The sequence below is a fragment of the Sinohyriopsis cumingii genome, chromosome 1 (assembly GCF_028554795.1).
Source record: "Sinohyriopsis cumingii isolate HCF-2022 chromosome 1, ASM2855479v2, whole genome shotgun sequence".
Taxonomy (NCBI): domain Eukaryota; kingdom Metazoa; phylum Mollusca; class Bivalvia; order Unionida; family Unionidae; genus Sinohyriopsis; species Sinohyriopsis cumingii.
The window spans coordinates 36971078-36992033 of record NC_142961.1 but is presented as its reverse complement, the minus strand read 5'-3'; the positions used below and the strand labels follow the sequence as shown (position 1 = coordinate 36992033).

At 37.1% G+C, this 20956-nt stretch overlaps 1 protein-coding gene across 1 annotated transcript in view; it reads right to left on the bottom strand.

Moving 5' to 3' along the window:
* LOC149806713 (TPR repeat-containing protein DDB_G0287407-like) overlaps nucleotides 1-20956 on the bottom strand; it is a 152743-nt gene that overhangs the window by 26203 nt on the left and 105584 nt on the right. The window contains exons 18-21 of the mRNA XM_089956818.1: nucleotides 14699-14817; nucleotides 8490-8622; nucleotides 4187-4303; nucleotides 743-886 (exon numbers count right to left, since the gene is read on the bottom strand). Of these exons, the coding sequence (XP_089812944.1) occupies nucleotides 743-886; nucleotides 4187-4303; nucleotides 8490-8622; nucleotides 14699-14817 (513 nt within the window). The remainder of the gene's footprint in view (nucleotides 1-742; nucleotides 887-4186; nucleotides 4304-8489; nucleotides 8623-14698; nucleotides 14818-20956) is intronic.

The window sequence follows — 20956 nt, the reverse complement described above, 5'->3', positions numbered from 1 at the left end:
CCAGCCCATGAGAGCTGGCATGTGGGTCAGTAGTCATACAAATGAATTCTCAAACATGTTAGTCTCAATTTGGAAGTCTGAAATTTATGAAAAACAACCTAAAAATCTGCTACACCAGAGACAAGAGGTGCATAAAAATACCAAAACCACTGGTCATATATACAGACCACTATCATTCATATCTCAACATTAAGTCTTCATCCTAACCAGTGAAGTTGTCCTGACTGGCATGATAAAATAAGATATTAAACTCCACTTTTCCTTTTAAATGTGCAGGGATAATGACAACAAAAACATTTTAGTGTAAAGTTTTCTCCATGTAGCATACAATAAAATTCACAACATTGCCTAAGTGGTATGACCACCCTTGATCCCTCAGCGTCAACCACTGTGAGCAGTACCATCTGTAATTGCTTATAAGTCAAGTCAAACTGCAAGCACAGATCCATATCTGCTAGAAAAAAATGTGCTGGCAGATCTGAATCTATGCAGTTTGTTAGGAGTAATTAGTAGAATAAATAACACAGACCCTGATCTGCCAGCACATTATGCAATACCAATCAGAGTCCATGTCTGCAGTTAACTTGGCCTGTAAACAAGAACATATGATATGAATATAAAGAACAATTGCCTATGCAGACATTTTATATTAATATGTGAAATTTCCAGAAATTTTACCACAAGGAAAAAGGGTCTGCAATTTGCATTCATGAAGGATATATAATTTAACAGACTGACAAACCTCTTGGAAAATCTTCAATGCCTTATCAATGTACTTATTTCCCTCTACAAGGGCCTCAGTTCCTGATAGTTCAGGTCCCCCACTGCAGGCCTCCCAGTTCTCCATGTTAAATGCCAGTTTCATGAGGCTCATTGCTAACTTGAACTGGAAAGAAGAATCAAATACATTACATATGAATGTAAAAGTGTGCAGCATTGACGTATCTTTCTATAATTAAGTAGTTTCTACCCGTAAAACCAATTGATTTCCAGAATCGTAGGAAAGAGCAATAGGAGTTTAAAAAGGAAAAGTTTATTTTTCATATCTCACAATGTGAATCCATATTTATTATCATCTCATATAATTGTTATCCTTTTTGAAGTGAACATTCCAAAACATCAACCCTTGCATGGTTAATTTCCTTAGACATCTTTGATTCATACTACAGAGTTAAAATCATCTTCCGAGATGAACATTCCGAAACATCAACCCTTGAGAGGTTGATTTCCTAAGGACATCTTTGATTCATGCCACAGGATAATAATCATTTTCTGAGATGAACATTCCAAAACATCAACCCTTGAGGGTTGATTTCCTTAGGTCATCTTTGATTCATACCCTAGAATTATAACCATTTTCCAAGATGAACATTCTGAAACATCAACCCATAAGAGTTTATTTCCTTAGGCCATCTATGAATCGTACCATAGAATTCTTATCAGTTTCTGAGAGGAACATTCCAAAACATCAACCCTAGAGATGTGATGTCCAGAGGCCATCAGGCTGGGAAATATTATCACTCACTGGGTTGACAATTCTGAATATTAACCTCTCTAAAAGGGAAATTATTATTTCATTATACCAAATCAATCCTTGCAAACTTCTACCTCTTTATTTGGATGTTTTCTGCATCCTTAAATTTTTTTTTTAAATTCTAATATTTGCTCCAATTTCCCCACATCTGTGATTTGGATGCAAAGTCTGCACCTGAAAGGGCTTTTGTTGCAAGAAGTGCATTGTCTAAGTATGCATTTTCATTCTTTGCATGCAGAGTCAATATTCAGTTATTTCTTTGAGCAAATAATAGAGTATTACCATCAATATCCGAAGGTACAAACAAATGGTTTCATTTAAACTAAATTTATGTTTTATCTTGCAACTTATTCAAGTCCAATTGAAAATATACAAATTATGCACTTGCATAAAATGTGACGTTAAATTTCTGTCTTTATTTTTATGCCTGATGCATTTTCTCCTCTGCAAAGTGCAACAGACATAGATCAGATTCTGCATATTCCATTCCACTGTCAAATATAAAATGTTGTTGTTACAGTTTTTCTTAAAACATAGAGATGTACAGCTCTCCATTTTTATAACATGATTTCAGATATAATGCAGCACCACAATAGACCCAATGATCAAAATCATACCAACAATAAAGGTTGAAACACTACTACAGTAGTCCCCCTCTTGAACGGACCCCATGACCAGCGGCCACCCACTCCTTACAGCCAGAATCCATTGGCACCAATGAGTTTGTGTTCAAAAGTACCCCTCGCGAAAGGCCACCCGGCTAATGCGACCAGCGGCCAGCATATTAGTGCAATAATATAAAATTTACCCCTCACAAGCATCTGCATTTTATTTGAAAATGTATCCAGAACCAGTATTTTATTCATAACTTGTGCTAAGTAATCCGATTTCTGTTTCCCGATGTCAGGTTTTCGTTACTGAAAGAAGTGTTGACTAAAGTACATGTACCACTAAGGTTAATATTATATCATTTACGCCTCACGAGAAGTCAAATTTATTCCATAAAAACCGAGAAAGACTCAAATTTTAATTCATACAAAAGGGTAAGTACATGTAATCCAATTAGCCTTACTGCTGTGTTATCATAAGATGTCCGGTTTAATCACTCTGATAATTGTTAAGATTACAATTATTGAACAGTAGTAATAGCTGAGAAGTGGCAGTATCGATGTACAATACCCAAGTCAGCAGGAAAATGGTTTGATAGCCTTTATGGCTTCCCTTAGTAAGCTGTTGAGCTTGTTCACTTTGATAATTAGTGGCTATTACTACTGACAATAATTGTCAAAATTACGAATCCTAACGGTCACGAGGTCAAATCTGCGTGATGTTAATGATACATATCAAAGCCGTTTTGGCTTCTCTCACTTAGTGTAAAGAAATGTATAAAAACATTAGGGTACCAGACTGCGACTAACAAATCACGTGACAAGATCACTTCCTTTAAAAACATGGCAATTTGTTTAGATGCATACAAAATTGTTTTATCAGTATTGTAGTTGGCAACATGAATAACTTACTGCAAAAAGATCAACATGTCATCGAGGAAAAGAAAAATTCTTAGTTTAGAACAGAAAGTGAAAGTAATTCAACAGACAGGTGTGTGTGTCGAGGACTCTTGCGGAAAACTAATGTCGGGAAGTCTCGGATAAACAATATCGTGAAAGATAATGAAACAATTCTGCAGAAGTGGGAAGGTGAAACGGACGGAGAAAGGAAGATTGTTTGAGCCAGGAGACGTTTGTATCCTGATTTGAATGACAAGAAAAAGCAACAATTTTGTCAGTTGAATTGGGATATGATGACTTTACCGCAAGTAACGGATGGTTGCAGAGATTTCAAGTGTGACACAATATTAAGTGTTCTGTCCTTAGTGGAGAATCAGCTGATGTTAATAATGAAGTTGTCGAAGATTGGAACAAAAGACTAAACGATATCTGCAGGGGATATGACAGCAAGGATATTTTTAATTGTGACGAGACTGGTTTTGTTGTTACCAACAAAGTGACAGATGATGTGATCTGTAACATAATTATAAAGACAGTTTTAAAACTGTATCAATGGTTATTCATAGCATTCTTTTGAAAATGATGACACAGTTTGTTTTACATTTATTTCACAACATGTGATTTTTTTAATGAAATTATTAAATGTTTTAGAATTAAATGTACTTGTGACTTTCTTCATATGTATTTACTATTCGCATGTCATCCCCCTCTAGAAAGGCCACCCTCATTATAAGGCGACTTCCCTGCTGCATTAGGGGTGGCCTTATAAGAGGGGGGCTACTGTATTTGACAAATTCTGATCAAAAAAGAGAGAGAGAGAGAGAGAGAGAGAAAGAGAGACTGCAAGTACCAAGTTACATAACTTTAAACGACAATAATTCAAAAAGTATTAACTGGATTTACTTCAAATGTGGAAGCTAGCTCATTTGTACCAAAGTTTGTCAAGTTGTACACTTTTTGCACAATAATTACTCAATGTTTTCTCATGAAGAAAAAAAACAGTATGTAGTGAGATTATTAAATACCCATGGTTTACATTCTGCTGTCTTTCTTCAATTTAGCATTATGAGCTGAAGAAAACTTCAAAAAGTAAATAAAATAATAATTTTAACTAACCAATAATAGGTAAATCACATTTACTTACCCTATGATATGTTCCAGGAAGGGTTTTTCTAATGGCTATTGATTTTTTACCATAATGGATTGTTTTCCTGAGATCAGGTAACTGACTTGGGGACACAAAGTCATTCAGTTTAAGTTTCTGAAAACAGACAGACAGCCGTACAACAATTTTATTAAACATGATAAATAATTAAAGAAGACAGTTTTGACAAGACATACATGTGCATGGTCAGTAGTCTTTTATTTGCAATTTCTCTGAAAGGCATTAATTCTAGAACAACTGTGTTCAAGCAACCACATGCATTATTACAAGTCCCATGAATATTTCTGTTTTGGTCATTCAGTACAACTTCAAGTGACAAGAACCACTGAGACCTATACTGGACATGCCAATTTTGTTTTTGTTATGTTTTTAACTGTGTTTTTAATCTTAAATCTTTCATGATGCTCTGATGATGGGGCCATCTAATCTTTGAGTTGTTTTTGAGTATGGACGGGTTAGTGGGTGCATGGTGATGATGGGTCCATCTAGCCTCTGGGTTGTTTTTGAGTATGGATGGGTTAGTGGGTGAATGGTGATGATGGGGCCATCTAGCCTTTGGGTTGTTTTTGAATATGGATGGGTTAGAGGGTGCATGGTGATGATGGGGCCATCTAGCCTTAGGGTTCTTTACGAGTATGGATGGGTTAGAAGGTGCATGGTGATGATGGGGCCATCGAGCCTTTGGGTTGTTTTTGAGTATGGATGGATTATAGGGTGCATGGTGATGATGGGGCCATCTAGCCTTAGGGTTCTTTATGAGTATGGATGGGTTAGAGGGTGCATGGTGATGATGGGGCCATCTAACCTTTGAGTTGTTTTTGAGTATGGATGGGTTAGTGGGTGCATGGTGATGATGGGGCCATCTAGCCTCTGGGTTGTTTTTGAATATCGATGGGTTAGTAGGTGCATAGTGATGATGGAGTCATTTAGCCTTTGGGTTGTTTTTGAGTATGGATGGGTTAGCGGGTGCATGGTGATGATGGGGCTATATAGTCTTTGGGTTGTTTTTGAGTATGGATGGGTTAGTGGGTGCATGGTGATGATGGGACCATCTAGCCTTTGGGTTGTTGTTTAGTATGGATGGGTTAGTGGGTGCTGGTGATGATGGGTTAATGGGGGGTGTCTATGAACATATCTGAGTCAAGTTTTTCCATCACGTGTTGAGCAATAACCCCTTAGCAAATTCATGTAATATTTAGAATACAGGTAATGTTCCATACTCCCTTTCTTTCAGTCACATTCCTGCCCCTGGAAGGGACCATTAAGTCAAGTATTACATTTTGGGCAAATTTAGTGGATAAAAGTTTTGGTTGAAGGGTTTTTATAACTTTTATTTCTATAACCCTTAACCAAATTTACTTGTCTGAAATATCACGTCATCACCTACTGACTTAATGCATCTTCAAAAGCTTCCCATGCACCATAAACCTGTAGAAGCTATTGGTCAAGTCGATAGGGACAAGCAATCATGAATAAAACAGGTTCAACAGCTTTAGGCTCAATTTTACAGCACACATACCTCCATGAGATCTGATCAAATTCACTCCCTGCCTGGACAATTATTCCATTACATTTTTTTTGGTGCTAAACCATTTCATTCCCTGGGTCAAATCCATATCCATGGGAGCGGTCATATGGAAAAGATGTTTGACAGGACTTAGTTCATTTCTTATGCTATGAAATCAACTGTGTAATGTGGTTTTCTTCGAAAAATATAAAACAAAAGTTAAAAAAAGTGAAAAGTTAATGTAAATTTACACTATGGTCCTGGGAAGACTCATACACGGGAAGAGAAAAATGTTCAACTGTCTGCAATGAATTTCTTATGCCCTTTTCAACTACTTAACTGCTGAGTAATGGAACCATTCTCAGAAATTCCAACATACCAAATTATGTACGAAAATTATTTTCTTGCATATTTAACATATTCACAAGATAGCTGTAAGATCTGTAAAAAATTCCTTTCCATTGCCTTTGACGTCAATCCTGATACCATGGATAGAAGATGATTAAATATAGCGGTCTCTGACAATTTCAAGATAGATATACTTGTGTGCAAAGTTCGGTTAAATCAATAATTACCTTTTTGAGAAAAAAGATCCCCAAGTTATTGAACAGGCATCATTCAAGGCTTTTTGATTTGCACATGGGGCCTTTGTGTGTGTGTGATTTGTGCATGGAGCCTTTGTGTGTGTGTGATTTGCTCATGGGGCCTTTGTGTGATTTGGATTTTTAACATAGCTTTTATAATATTTCAGTCATATCACTATGATGTCTGCTGTGTGGCAGTTTATAGTGATGTATATACTAGGGCATCATGCCGCAAACATGTAGCATTATGTCCCACCCAATCAAATTATCCTGAAACCAGGCCAACCAGTCCTAACTCTAACCTCTTAATGCTGAGTGCCAAGCGAGCCAGCTGCTAGTACCATTTTTGTACGTCTTTGGTATGACTCTGCCAGAAATTTAACCCGCGACCTCCCACATAGGCCAATGAAGCAGTTGCATGGGGCCTATTTTATATCCATGAGCTCACAGTGGACAGACATGTGGGAGTGTGTATGGGGCCTATTTTACAGCCATGAGCTCATAGTAGACAGACATGTGGAAGGGTGTATGGGGCCTATTTTATATCCATGAGCTCATAGTGGACAAACATGTGGGAGTGTGTATGGGGCCTATTTTATATCTATGAGCTCATAGTGGACAAACATGTAGGAGTGTGTATGGGGCATATTTTATATCCATGAGCTCACAGTGGACAAAGGACAAACAGCAGAAAGATGACTGATGACACACTACTGATTAAGGTCTTCTGGTCTATGACCAGTACTGCTAAAAACTATGATCTGGCTATCATTCTCTGACATGTATCAATACGTTCCAACCCAAATGACTTCCTATCAGAAATCCAAGCATACATTTTTCAGAATCTAGGCAGCCCTTCTTTAACGGACAATATGCTCATTAAAAAGAACAAGCTTCTACACAAGCATACTGATTACTGCTTCCTTCTGTGATCCAATACATACCTGTACAGTCAGTAAATAATAAGGCCCAATGAGAATACAATTTTATGTACATTCAAGTTCTTTCAACATTTTTACAAAAATGGTAACTATAAACATTAATTTATCTCATGTATTATCTCAAGTATTACTGTCATTTTTCTTTCCTTCTCATCCATACCACAGGGAGAAAAATTCCGTACAAATAAACCATTGTTGTTTTAGTAAAATATGTTTCATCGATAATATTTACCCAATCATAATACCTTTAAAGTAAGACCACCTTCTTGCAAATGCAGTCTTCCCAAGTTAAATGAGCTATAAAAATGCTAGTTGTTGTCTGCCCACGTAGGTGAGAGTCAGACAAAAGTAATCTCTCTCCGAATTCAATCCATGCTTCTGTTACTACCTCCATTTTACTAGAAAACATACTCATTTCGAAACCTCACAAAAATCCTGTATTCATTGGTATTTTCCACACTGAGTGAGTTGGAGAGCTTCTCATATAAGGCAAGTATACTTCATCTATGTATCTATTACTTGCTCTTCTCATGTCAAAGACAAGTTTTCAAATATTTTTAGAACAACAAATTCATACACTTAAGGTATTATGATCAGAATATATATCTGAAGAAGAAACACATCACTGCAGCTTAATAAAGCTGACCTAAGCAAGATTAACATTCACAACTGACTGTGGAACTTGCATGCATACCAACAAGCTATCACCTCCCCATAACAAAACTGAGTCTGCATGCATACCAATAAGCTATCACCTCCCCCATAACTAAACTGACTGAGTTTGCATGCATCCCAACAAGCTACCACCTCCCCTATAACAAAACTGATGAGTTTGCATGCATTCCAATCAGCTACCACCTCCCCTATAACAAAAGTGACTGAGTTTGTATGCATACCAATGAGCTACCACCTCCCCAATAACAAAACTGACTGAGTTTGCATGCATACCAATGACCTACCACCTCCCCTATAACAAAACTGACTGAGTTTGCATGCATACCAATGAGCTACCACCTCCCCAATAACAAAACTGACTGAGTTTGCATGCATACCAATGACCTACCACCTCCCCTATAACAAAACTGACTGAGTTTGCATGCATACCAATAAGCTATCACCTCCCCAATAACAAAACTGACTGAGTTTGAATGCATACCAACGAGCTACCACCTCCCCAATAACAAAATTGAAACCTGAAGACATCAAATATCCAGATGCATTCATAGTTCATGAGATATTGGACTCTGTACCTCATCATATATTTCTGCCATTAATGCATAAAGTTCCACCATCCTATGTGGCCGAGCACCAAGTTCTCGTTCTTCTATCTTCATGGCTGTCTTCAGTAGTTCAAGGGCTTCATAATGTTTACCAGCCTGAATTCTGAAACAAAATATACACTTCATTCAAAAGCTGCTGGAAGTATCAATTTGATTTTTATGGGATTCTTAAATTTAACTAGTTTCTAAATTTTCTACATTTTCAAGCATAAAATGTCTCAAGCTTAACCCCAATCTAATAGCCAGACATAGTACACGGAATACATCAGATCGGCTGAAATAAATCATGCAAGTGAAATCCAGAAAAATCCAATGAAAATCTGGAATTTTTTTATCAATCCAACCAAATTATTAAGTTACAATTTTTTTTTCATCTGGGCATAGTCTTCAGCTGCATCCTTTGATGGCTAGGCCAGAACAGGAAACATTTTATCAGCACCTTCTATTTGTAAGGTAGATGTGCTCCTTATAGTGAATTATTGCTGACAACTATAACCCATTTTTACAAAAATGATTATGATCCTTGATAAACACTGGAGATAAAGGGCTGAGTCAATGAAATTAATCAGCCAACAAAGTTTGCCTTCTGTAGTTTGTACCACCTAACAATGTAATTACAACTACAAAAATGTCCATAACCTACTTAGACCCACAAGACAATGGCTAATTAGGTTTTATTGCCCTTTACCAGTAGACTACAGCCAGGATCAAACAGTCTATTCCCTGTATAGCCATAATATAATAGTTCTTTGTTATTTTGGGTTACAAAGCCTGCTTGTGTCAAGAGAACCATCTGAACTGAAGAGAGTTCAGGTTGACATAAAGGGCATGCAGCTCACTTACCATGCATGCCAAAGCTAAAGCTATCAAGAAACATAACTTGGGCTAGAGGTTCAAAAGGATTCAAACTGAGCCATGTTAAAACCCCGGATCGGTTCTATTTGGAAACAAAGTGAATGATTTTGATTGATTGAGACTAAAAAGAACAAAAACATCCGATAAGTCTATATTATGAACAAATTCTTGCCTGCTAGAATATCTCCAATAGCTTTTGATAGAGATTTGGGTCAACTGTTTCTCCTCAAAGAGCCATAGAAAGAAGACGGCCAGTTGAGGGATGTTGGTTGGTATGGCACCAGTCCCAGAAAACATGCTACTTTTCCTCATATGCCTGCAGAGTGGAGGGCCTTCTTGCTCCCAATATTCTCTCTACAACTGAAGATTGAATTTGTTTGTCTCACAAGACTGTTTTGACCCCATAACTTTTGGATTATTTTCGGGAGGGGAGGCATATGCCCACAACCTCTCCCAAATGACTGACACTGCATCCATGGCTTCTGATTCTACCTCTTTGCAAACAGGTTGATCACTGGATGCCTCCAAAGTGTGCAAATCCAAGTAAGGACTGATTACTGGAAAGACCATTCCATGTGAAGGACTTTGCCTCTCCTGGACAGATTGTCGGCCAAAACATCAAGCCTGCCAGAAATGTGTCTGATTTGTATGCTGATATGGAGACTGTCGCACCAAAGAAGAAACAGCCAAATCAAAAATACTGGGCAGGAGATCTGGTGTATCTCTGTTTGAGGAGATATGTCACCACCAGAGTTGGCAGACCTAATGAGGACTGTTTTTGCATGAGAGTCAGTCTTTTCCAAAGTGAAAAGCATTGATGACAGCCTTCATTTCTAGGCTGCTTGTTTCAAGGCCATTCCACTGGCTCCCACATGCCACTGACAGTACTTAAGTCTGGCAACAAAGGAGCATCCCGACCAAGTGCAATGGCATTGGTACATACCATTATATCCAATGGGGCTTCTCCAGTGGGATTCCCATGATCGGCCATGCTGGGTTGCACCAATGACACAGGAATGATTTAATCTCAGGCATGATCATGACTGTTAAATCACAGGAACGTGAAAAGGGGTGCCACTGTGCTCGCAATGTCCACATAAAAAAGATGGCTGAGTGGGATCAAGTTGACTGCCACAATGAATAAAAACTCTCTTGCTGAAATCCATGTCTTGTTGGAAACTTGACAGGTTTGATATTTTGATTAAGCAAACATGAGAAAGTTGCACCACATTCTGGTTATTTAAAATTTCCATATCCAGATGGACAAAATTCTGAAATGGACATAAGCCTGACCTTTGCCAGTTCACTTGAGCCTGGATGACCTAACAGAGAGAGGAGATCATTCCTGCCTTTGGGTAGAATAGAACTGAACAAAATGTTTCTGGAGGATGTTGTCCAGGTACACTGCCATCGATGATGTCGACTGGAACAAGGTGAGGACATAATCCATAATCTATGTAACAGTGCAAGGGCTGATGTTGAGGCCAAAGGGTGAATTCTGAACTGATAAATTGTGTTACAGTAAGCAAAATGGAGAAAATATCTGAAACAAGGGTTTAGATGGAAATGAAAAGATATGCATCGGTCAGATAGAGACTGATGGCATACTTATTCCATCGAATGGAGCGGCAGATTGAACTCGCTGTTACCATCTTGAATTTTGGAGGCACAATGAATTGGTTGAGGCAACTCAAGTTGATGATAGGTCTCAAATTTGCTGTTTGCTTTCCAAAAAGAAACAGCTTTGTATAACACCCCTGAGCTGGTGGTCTTGGCACAAGTTCCACTGCTTTTTTTTCCCCTTGAAGAGCAATCATATCTCCTGTTGTAGAAAGGCATCCTTCTCCCAACCAGACATTACATCTGTGAAGAGGAGAGGAGAGGACAGGAGTTGTTGATGAATGAAATCAGAAGCCCCTCTGAATGACCTGGATCACCCCCTAGCCCCAACTATTCAGAGGGAAAATGGAGATACAGTGACCTCAAAATCTGGTTTCTTACTACCTCTGTGCAATCACTTCCAAGGGATCAATCTTGGTGCACATGACTGAGAAGATCCCCTGTCCTGAGACTGTTTAACATCCCATCCCTTCACACTGACTGGGACTGAGTGGTTCCAAAACTCCTTGTGTGTGTTGAGCAGTGAAGTGGAGAAGCAGTTCTTGAGCTACCTGCATCTGATTTCCTTTATTCTTCCTCCAAAGCATCAGTGACCCAGAGTCCTCTGGAAAGGGAGGGTATAACAAGGTTTGAGTGATGTGGATTGCAGACATGTGACATGTGGTGCAAGCCTGGTCCTTGCCTCCCAAGTGTGGTTATTGTTGGGTGTTTCCTTTGAGTATGAAAGATCCCAATGAGGCCAAATGAAGGATGGTGGATTTGAATGAGTTTCATTGCACTCACTGTACATCGAGGCCCAATCTGGGTCTACTTTTGCAGCTCTGAAAACACACCAGGTGGCATGAAGGCTTGCTTCCATCTCTACAAAAGTGGATATGCAGTGAACATATGGTAGTCCGGCACTGCTGGGACTGCCAGCTGGTTTGCCTGGCGAATGGTTGGCCTGGAAGCTGGTGGTATAGAAGATGGTCCAGCTAACACTGGTACCAGCCATTCCAAAGGCCAGGCTGGACAGCATTATTTCTCACTGAATTCTCTGTCACAGATTGGGCACATTGACAACATGATGGTTAGATGGATGGATCTGTCACTTAGATCCCAATAAATCATAGGCTGGACAGATTCAACAAAAAGGTTGTCTGGTTGGAATGGCCAGCTGGCCAGTGACGGTTAGACAGCCAGTGACCATGTGGTTTTATTATGCATTGGATCCAATGGATCTGGTACAAACCCCATGCATCCTGACTTAGAGGCCAAGAGGCCATGCTTGGACATTTGGGAGGGGTGGACTTACATTCACTGGGCTGCCTACATTTGGGAAACTCTCCAACAATGAGTCAGAAATGGAACCAACAAACCAGATGACTGGGCCATCTTCTCAAAAGGTTTCCCATGCTGGATGGCCAATCACAACTGGAAGGTTGGTAATGGTGCAGTAGTAAAAGAAGGTGGATCCAACTGATCCTGCATGAACCACATCTGCCCTGACTTACAGGCCAGAAGGCCATGCTCAGATATGCTAGGGAACTTAGGCCCACTGAGCTGCCTAAAACTGGGGAATACTCCCAAATGAGTCACTATCACCAACAATGGATTGTAGGTTGTCTTCTTTGATGTATTCTGTCTTTCATTCACCACAGTGCTGAATAGATTATTGCTCTGAACATGAAATTCATGCATTTAGTAAGCATTTCTCTTAAAACGACACAAGAAGAGAAAACACTGCATAGATTTGTAAATCAGTATGTAACTAACTACCTAATACGTTAGCCCAGACTTCCTCTGACCATATATTACAGACACTGCATATGACAGACAGTGTATACTAAGTATTAACCAGAGTCATAGTAGACTTTCATGCCCTGAAGTTGTATATACAGCATTTGGATGACATACTGCTGAAATGACACAACAGAAAGCAAAGCATAAACTATTAATGTATCATGTTACTAACTTGCTAACATAAATATATTCCCCGTTACTAATGAAGGAATCAAAAAAGTCAGTGCTGCATTCAAAACTTACAGACCATGCTTTGAAATTCTGCTATGCATGTATTTAGTTGACTGTTCTACTGAAACTACACAAGAAGGGAAAAAAAACATAAATTAGTAATGCAGCATTTTAATAACTTGCTAAAATCAACTCATTTACAAACTAAGCAAGTGAAAAAAGTCAGTCATGCTAACTCATAGCCCTGACGAGGTCAACAATAGCATGGTGTGATGTGGTCTTAAAAGGATGAGTCCCTAAAGATGATAAAATCATTCAAATTTGGCAGAAATTGTAAATAAAGAATGTACACAACCTGCAGCAGAATGAATAATCCAGAAAATAGATCCAAAGGAATGCTGGATGAGCAATTAGAACACAAAAATTGCTTGGATTGTCAGAGGATAAACTGTATGCTGTTATCCAGCATAGCAGCAAAGCTAAGATTTATTGACACTTGTCAGTGCAAAGGGAAATAAATTGGGAAGAGTTATTGCCCCCTGTCTGTTGAACCGGAACAAGACAATTTTCATTTTTTAGTAAGGCTGGATTCGTGAGGTTGCAGGCTAATATTCCTAATGTAATGTGATTGGGGAACATATTAGAAGGAGAAATAATAATACATAATACACTAATAATGCTATAAAATGAGATAATCTTAACTTGTTTTAAAAGGTTTCACTTTGTTGTTTGCAATGTAATATCATATTTTACTTGGACACTTACATTACTGTGATAAAGTTTTATCATGTGCTCAGATCACTGACAAAAACACTAACATGCTTAACTATCTACATAACCTGAAATTATTTAGCTGCACTATGGGATCTTCTGTTCCACGTATTTTGCTCTTATAAAACTGTATGGTACACTCAATATCTGTCAGCATTTACTATAATAAATATCTATGTTTTCTGATCAAACTAACAAATCATTAATTAAATTACAAATTGTATATTTGCATAAATTTAGTCTCTTTTCTCATTATTTCAACCTCAAAATAAATGAAATCGTCCTCACCATACTGGCGACTTTAACCTCGAAAATATGCTACACAATGGCCATCAAACACTTGACAATGGAACATAAACCTTGAAATACATTGTTTTAAAATAGATATTCATCGCCATCTTACAGTTTGTATCACCTTTTGTGATTACGACCATTGCTAGTGTCAACAGAGACAAGGAGGAACATCCATTAATGAAAAGCTGTAGGTGTATTTTTCAACAATTTTTTCTAATGAAAAAATGCACCCAGGGTCAAAATAGGGAGCACAGGACAAAACAGTGTGGTATACCTAAGAACTCACACTCAGTGTGTGTGTGTGTGTGTGTGTGTGTGTGATTTGGCTTTTTAACGTAGCTTTAACAATTTTTCATTCATATTGCTATGATTTCTGCAGCGTGGCTGTTTATAGTGATGTCTAGCACTGGGGCATCATGCCGCAGACATGTAGCATCATGTTCCACATAGTCACATTATCCTGACACCAGGCTGAAAACTAACCTCTTAATGCTGAGCGCCAAGTGAGGCAGCTGTTAGTACCATTTTTAGAAGTCTTTGGTATGACTCTGCTGGGGTTCAAACCTGTGAATTCCCAAATCTGAGGCAGACGCTCTAACCACTAGGCCACTGGAGTGGTCCGCACTCAATGTGCAACACTGCTGTATTCTAACTTATGAGTATTATACACAAAGAATAATACGCACACCACTCTGCAGACTTTTTCATATTTAATGGAGACAGCCTCCTCATTTACAGAGTCATCATCCTCAAACTTGGATAGCGCTGCTTCATAGTGTGCGATCATATCAGAAACTGGCCCAACCTAAAGATAAAATTGAACAAAATGTTAAATGTGACAATTAAAATAAATATTTTGAAAGTATAACAAACATGAGAAATGAAAAATAACCTCTAAGGTAAAATGACACTGACATCTTGAAATAAATATTATCGAAATGAACAGAACATCTTAATATAAATAGAAGAATATCTTATCAAAATCAGTTTTAAAGTAACATTTGAAAAAAATTCAAGAGAAATAACTTGACAAAGACGTATATCACATTTCAAATGTGTTTACTGGCATATGAATAAACTCCATCAGATATAATACAGAGATCTGAAGAAATTTACATTTTATTTAAATCACTTGAATATAAATTTTCGGTGCTGCTGAAACTATCCAAATAACTATCTGAATCTTCAGCACCACCATCCTCATCTTTCTGCTTAAAAATTGCCACAAAATTACAATTAATCTGTATTCCAAGGACATCAAACAATTTTTATAATATAGATTTTACTTATTCTATGACATAATTATTATGCCTGAACACTGATGGGCCTGCCAAAGGTTATCTCCCTTGAACTTTTTAAAACGCCCACTATATTTTTGTTAAGTTATTAACCAATTAGATGGAATTTTCATTGTCATTTATTATCAGATGTAGTCATTATTTACTTATATTTATGTCTAATTTTCAGTGACACTTCAATGTTTGTGCTATCAAGATGATTGATGTGGGTGTTTTGTGATCTACAGAATTGTGCACTGGCCTCTAGAACCATAAGTCGCAAGTCTAAAGCCTTTTAGGGACAAACAGCTGTGTCTTCGCTCGTATCCATTAGCATCATCCTCAGAAATGATGCTCAACAGGTAGCTGTTCTCAGATACAAATATTCATGCTTCCAAACAGTTTGCTGTTCATCTGATACAAATGTTATTGTTTCCAGCTGAGCAATCAACAAGATATTTAAAATTCTCAAACAGAGGAAGAAAATTTCAGATGTTCAGTGAAACTGAAATGCTGAAAAGGAAACTGCACAAAAAGTTCTAATAACACAAAATATTTTGTCAGCTCAAATGTTTAAGTGGTTTCTTTAAATGAATGACACCACAGAACCTGGAGGAAATAGTCAAATTTTGATGTCTGACCACCTACCTTTGCATAGGCTGAAGTGAAAGTTGAATGAAATCTTTAACAATTGGAATCTGAACATAAAAAAAAGAATACTTCATTTTTATCCCACCATTTACCTTTTAAAACTCAATGATTCCAATAGTATTTGGTTGAAATGAATTAGCACAATCATCTTTCCCATATTGTGATATGCAGCCGAGTTCAGATAAAAGACTGCCAAAGCATGGTATTTGTCCAAACATGATGCCTTACATATGCTGTTTAGAATTTCTGTAGCACATATTTTGTCACGGTATAATCCTCATGTGCCATACATTAAAACATTTTTAACTTCCTTTGGTGAATCAACAAGTCAAGCTGATGCGATTTTTAACTGATCAATATATTCAATTACTTTTGTCATAAAGCCACAAAGATATGCTTTGACAAAAGAATTACAATCAGACATTACAATTGGACATTACAACTGGACATTACAATCGGACATTACAATGGGACATTACAATCAGACATTACAATCAGACATTACAATCAGATATTACAATCGGACATTACAATCAGACATTACAATCGGACATTACAATGGGACATTACAATCGGACATTACAATGGGACATTACAATCAGACATTACAATGGGACATTACAATCAGATATTACAATCGGACATTACAATCAGACATTACAATCGGACATTACAATGGGACATTACAATCGGACATTACAATCAGACATTACAATCAGATATTACAATCGGACATTACAATCAGGCATTACAATCAGACATTACAATCAGACATTACAATCAGATATTAGAATCGGACATTAGAATCGGACATTACAATCAGACATTACAATCAGACATTACAATTGGACATTACAACTGGACATTACTATGGGACATTACAATCAGACATTACAATCAGACATTACAATCGGACATTACAACTGGACATTACAATGGGACATTACAATCGGACATTACAATGGGACATTACAATCGGACATTACAATCAGACATTACAATCGGACATTACAATCAGACATTACAATCGGACATTACAATCAGATATTACAATCGGACATTACAATCAGACATTACAATCAGACATTACAATCGGACATTACAATCAGACATTACAATCAGATATTACAATCGGACATTACAACTGGACATTACAATCAGACATTACAAAAAGATATTACAATCAGACATTACAACTGGACATTACAATCAGACATTACAAAAAGATATTACAATCGGACATTACAAGCACTTTGGTGCTTGAGATATTACACAAGTGTGTTAGTTGCAGTTCCTCTCTATAAAATTGTATCTGACCCAAATATCCAAATCTGATATAACTGATTGTGATGGCATATAATTTGCAGTTAAAAACAGGAATGATTTTGACAAAATCATAAGGGTTTGGGGTTTATGCACATACCACAACAGGACATGGATCTTGGGGTCGCAGATTGTGGTGCAAAGTGTATTCTTTCTACTGTACTAAACATGTCCTCAAAAGATTTTGTTCATGTTTTTAGATTACATTTTTTTAATCTTCAAAATTTAATTCTGATAAAACCACCATATGCAATTTGTACATTGACTAACATTTTTCATAAAATTTGTACAATTCTTAATAGTTAGGTATTTTGGCCAGGTGTCAAACAAGAACATGTAACATACACACAGCATGTAGACAGAACAAAGGTGTATATGGTAGGTTCCTACAATATCATGGGTTCTATGGTATCGTGGTATTCTGATTTTTCAGCATTTTTTCTGCATAGCACCACCTATTATGTACTATTTTATAAATATTAGATGACCATTATGTTATTGGTTCTGCATCACCAGTTGATTTCAGGAAAACCATGGGATTGCTGATGAGTCAACTATTTTGTAAATACACCCATGAATATCACTTTTTCCAATAATGACCATGCCCCATGTTCTCAAATAGAACCTATGTCTTCTTCAAATCTCTATCAAATCAGTCAACCAATTTGTCATCTGATAATCGCCAATGATGCTATGCGAGAGCCAGATCACATGATTACCGTATTTGTTAAGAACCAAGAGAATGAATGTATCGTAGAAAAAGAGAGTCAAAATATGAAGTATGGATAGTTGTTTTCTGGTGGCTTTTGCAATTGAAAGGTGTTGAATTTAAAACTTTCTTGTGCACAATTTATTATTTTTCATTGGAACACCACAAGATGTTTAAACAGTCTCAGGTCGACATGTACTTTCATGCTCATGTTGGCAGTCCATTCTCAATGACAATCCAGTGCTACTCTCTCTGTTATTGATGGTTACAGTTGTTGTTGTTTTAGGGCTTAACGCCATTTTTCAGCACACGATAGGCTATACATGGCGGCCAGTATTAATGGTGGAGGAAGAACCCGGGAAAACCCCGGAAAGAACCACCGACCCACGAGAAGCTACTGGCAAGCTTTCTCACATACCCACATAGGCTGAATCCGAGACTCGAACCCACGCAGACAGAGGTGAGATGGCAGTGATCTGTAACGGAGAGCGCTTTAGACCACTCGGCCACTCGGGGCCCCGATGGTTACAGATTCATTTCTTTAATTCTCTCTGATTAGTTTCTGATGAACAGCACAGATGGCAGAATGAATGCCATGGAAGTAGCATCCATTTTACAAGCTGATTTAAACTTTGTGCAACAGATACATTAAGTTCCCAAAATTAGGACAAGAATATGCCATCGTACAAATACTTTTCAGTATTACCACAATATCAGAGTAACTCTCCTTGCATAACATGGAAAATACATGGCATCTGCTTATCAATCATTTTCAGCAGTCATCTGATTTAACTGGAAATTGAATGAATTTTAATATAAAGCATATATAACAACTAGGGGCGAAATGATTCATTGATATATCAATGCATCAATGCATTTGCTGAAACTATACACATATCAATACAAGAGACAGAGAATCAGTACAAAACGATACTTACCATATGCATGTTATTTTAGTCTTCAGCAGTCATGAATAATTATTATTAGTTGCCTCATTTTTCTGTAAAATTATAATCCATCTGAAATAGTATTTGCAGTCACAGGCACTCATGTTTATTAGTAAAAATGAAAACGATTATTTGAGAATACCCACTCACCGTCTACAAGTTAACACAGAGTTACATAGTTCGTAATCTCCCCCCCCCCATTTCATGCTAATTATCTTAACCCAGAAGTAAGTTCAGCAAGTACTATACATTCCAAATGTGTTCCACATGTTTAACGATGTACTTTACTCATCATTTAATAACAGCTTTCACATGAAGTTTCTGCTATGAATTGTATCTTGACTCCTTTGGTCAATTTGAAAACTATGCTACTGGTGTGTTGCACATTGAAATATGTTACAATGAATTCTCATTTGTTCTTACTTGTTCCGCTCCAGGTTAAGCAATAACCACCAATCAAAAATCAATGTAGCTTATTCTCTGCGTGATAAACAGGAAGCATTGAGAGCGCAACAGAGAGATTTTGCAGGAAAGTCATTAGATATGTAAAGTACTTAAGTAGAGATGCTGCCATTCCATGAATCGTGCAAATTGGTGTGAATCTGCACACCTGGAGAACAGTGAAACATGAAAACTCCTGCAAATCAGTTGAAAGTCCCACGAATGAAAATGTGTTCAGTGAAGTATAAAATTTTTATTTAACCATTCTTGTCGAGACATCTGTTTTTCGGGTAGCAACTGTTCCACATCTGGGGTTTTCAAGCAAAATATTAATGGTTGTGAAATTAAATTTGATTAGAACAATATGCCCAGGAATCAAAATTATGGTTTTAACCATTCCTGAAGAAAGTTTTACAAATGCGTGTTTAAAAAACGGACTAACTAGAAAATCCCAAATGCCTGATTCCTGATGTTGTTCATTACGATTTCGTTCGGCAAATACTTGCTGATGAAAAATGATGAAAATAAATATTTTAGTTATCAAGTATATCAGATTATTGAATCTGGGAAAGCGTTAATGGAGACACCAGTGAGTAATTTTGAGCCCAAAATGGTGTTAAATATAAATCAGACGCACATGCTGGATTAACAAAAAGTAGACTGCATGACCCTTTCATTGATATTTTGAAATTAAATATGTACAAAGGGCAGAATATTGAGCCTAATTAAAATACAGACAATTTAAAAGTATAATGCAATTTTCATTTTTTTAATTAATAAAATTCGTTTTGTGGATCATATGCTAAAAAACCATACCAGGGTCAAGATAAACTGAATAAAATAAGGGTTAAAAATGCAATTAAGAAGTACAGATATTTATTATAATACCTTTGTCTGCACAAGCATTGATGGACTAAATATCTGTATACGGCATTATGGGACCGATAAGAAATTTGGCATCGCAGTCAGTAAACTTTATGTTAGTGAAAAATCCTATTTTGGAGCAAATGTATCCAAAAGATAATATGTGATCTCTGGAAAATTGTACAATAGTCACAAAGATCAGCTCTCAACATATTCAAGCTGACAAAGCTAGCTATGTATATGCCACTTCAAAAAGAAGCACAGAACGATGTTGATACAAAGAAAAGGAGCATGCTCAGAATTAATTAACAGATAATGCTTGTATAACTAGCATTATCTTGCTTGTATAACAGGTGACATCTGTCAAAGATGTTGATTTCAGTAGAGCTATAAGAAAGTGGAGCAGGAAGAGAGACAAATATTGAAATTTAGATAAATATTGACCTATGACCATTTCTTCCTCCCCAACTTTTTTCTTTGATAAAGGGGGGTGGACTCCCTTAAGATAAATCCTGTCATTATCTCTCCTTAAATTGAACATGGGAAACAAATTTGGAATACCTCTTTGTTTAACCAGTGAATAAAGGTACTGATGGAATAAATACAATTAGTATAGAATGATTGATGGGGCAGGTTTCAAACTGCTCAAGTTTATAACCTTGTGTAAGTTAAAAGAAAAAATTGTAGAATAGGACTGGGCGTATTCAACTGTTGTCCTTCTTCAATAACAAA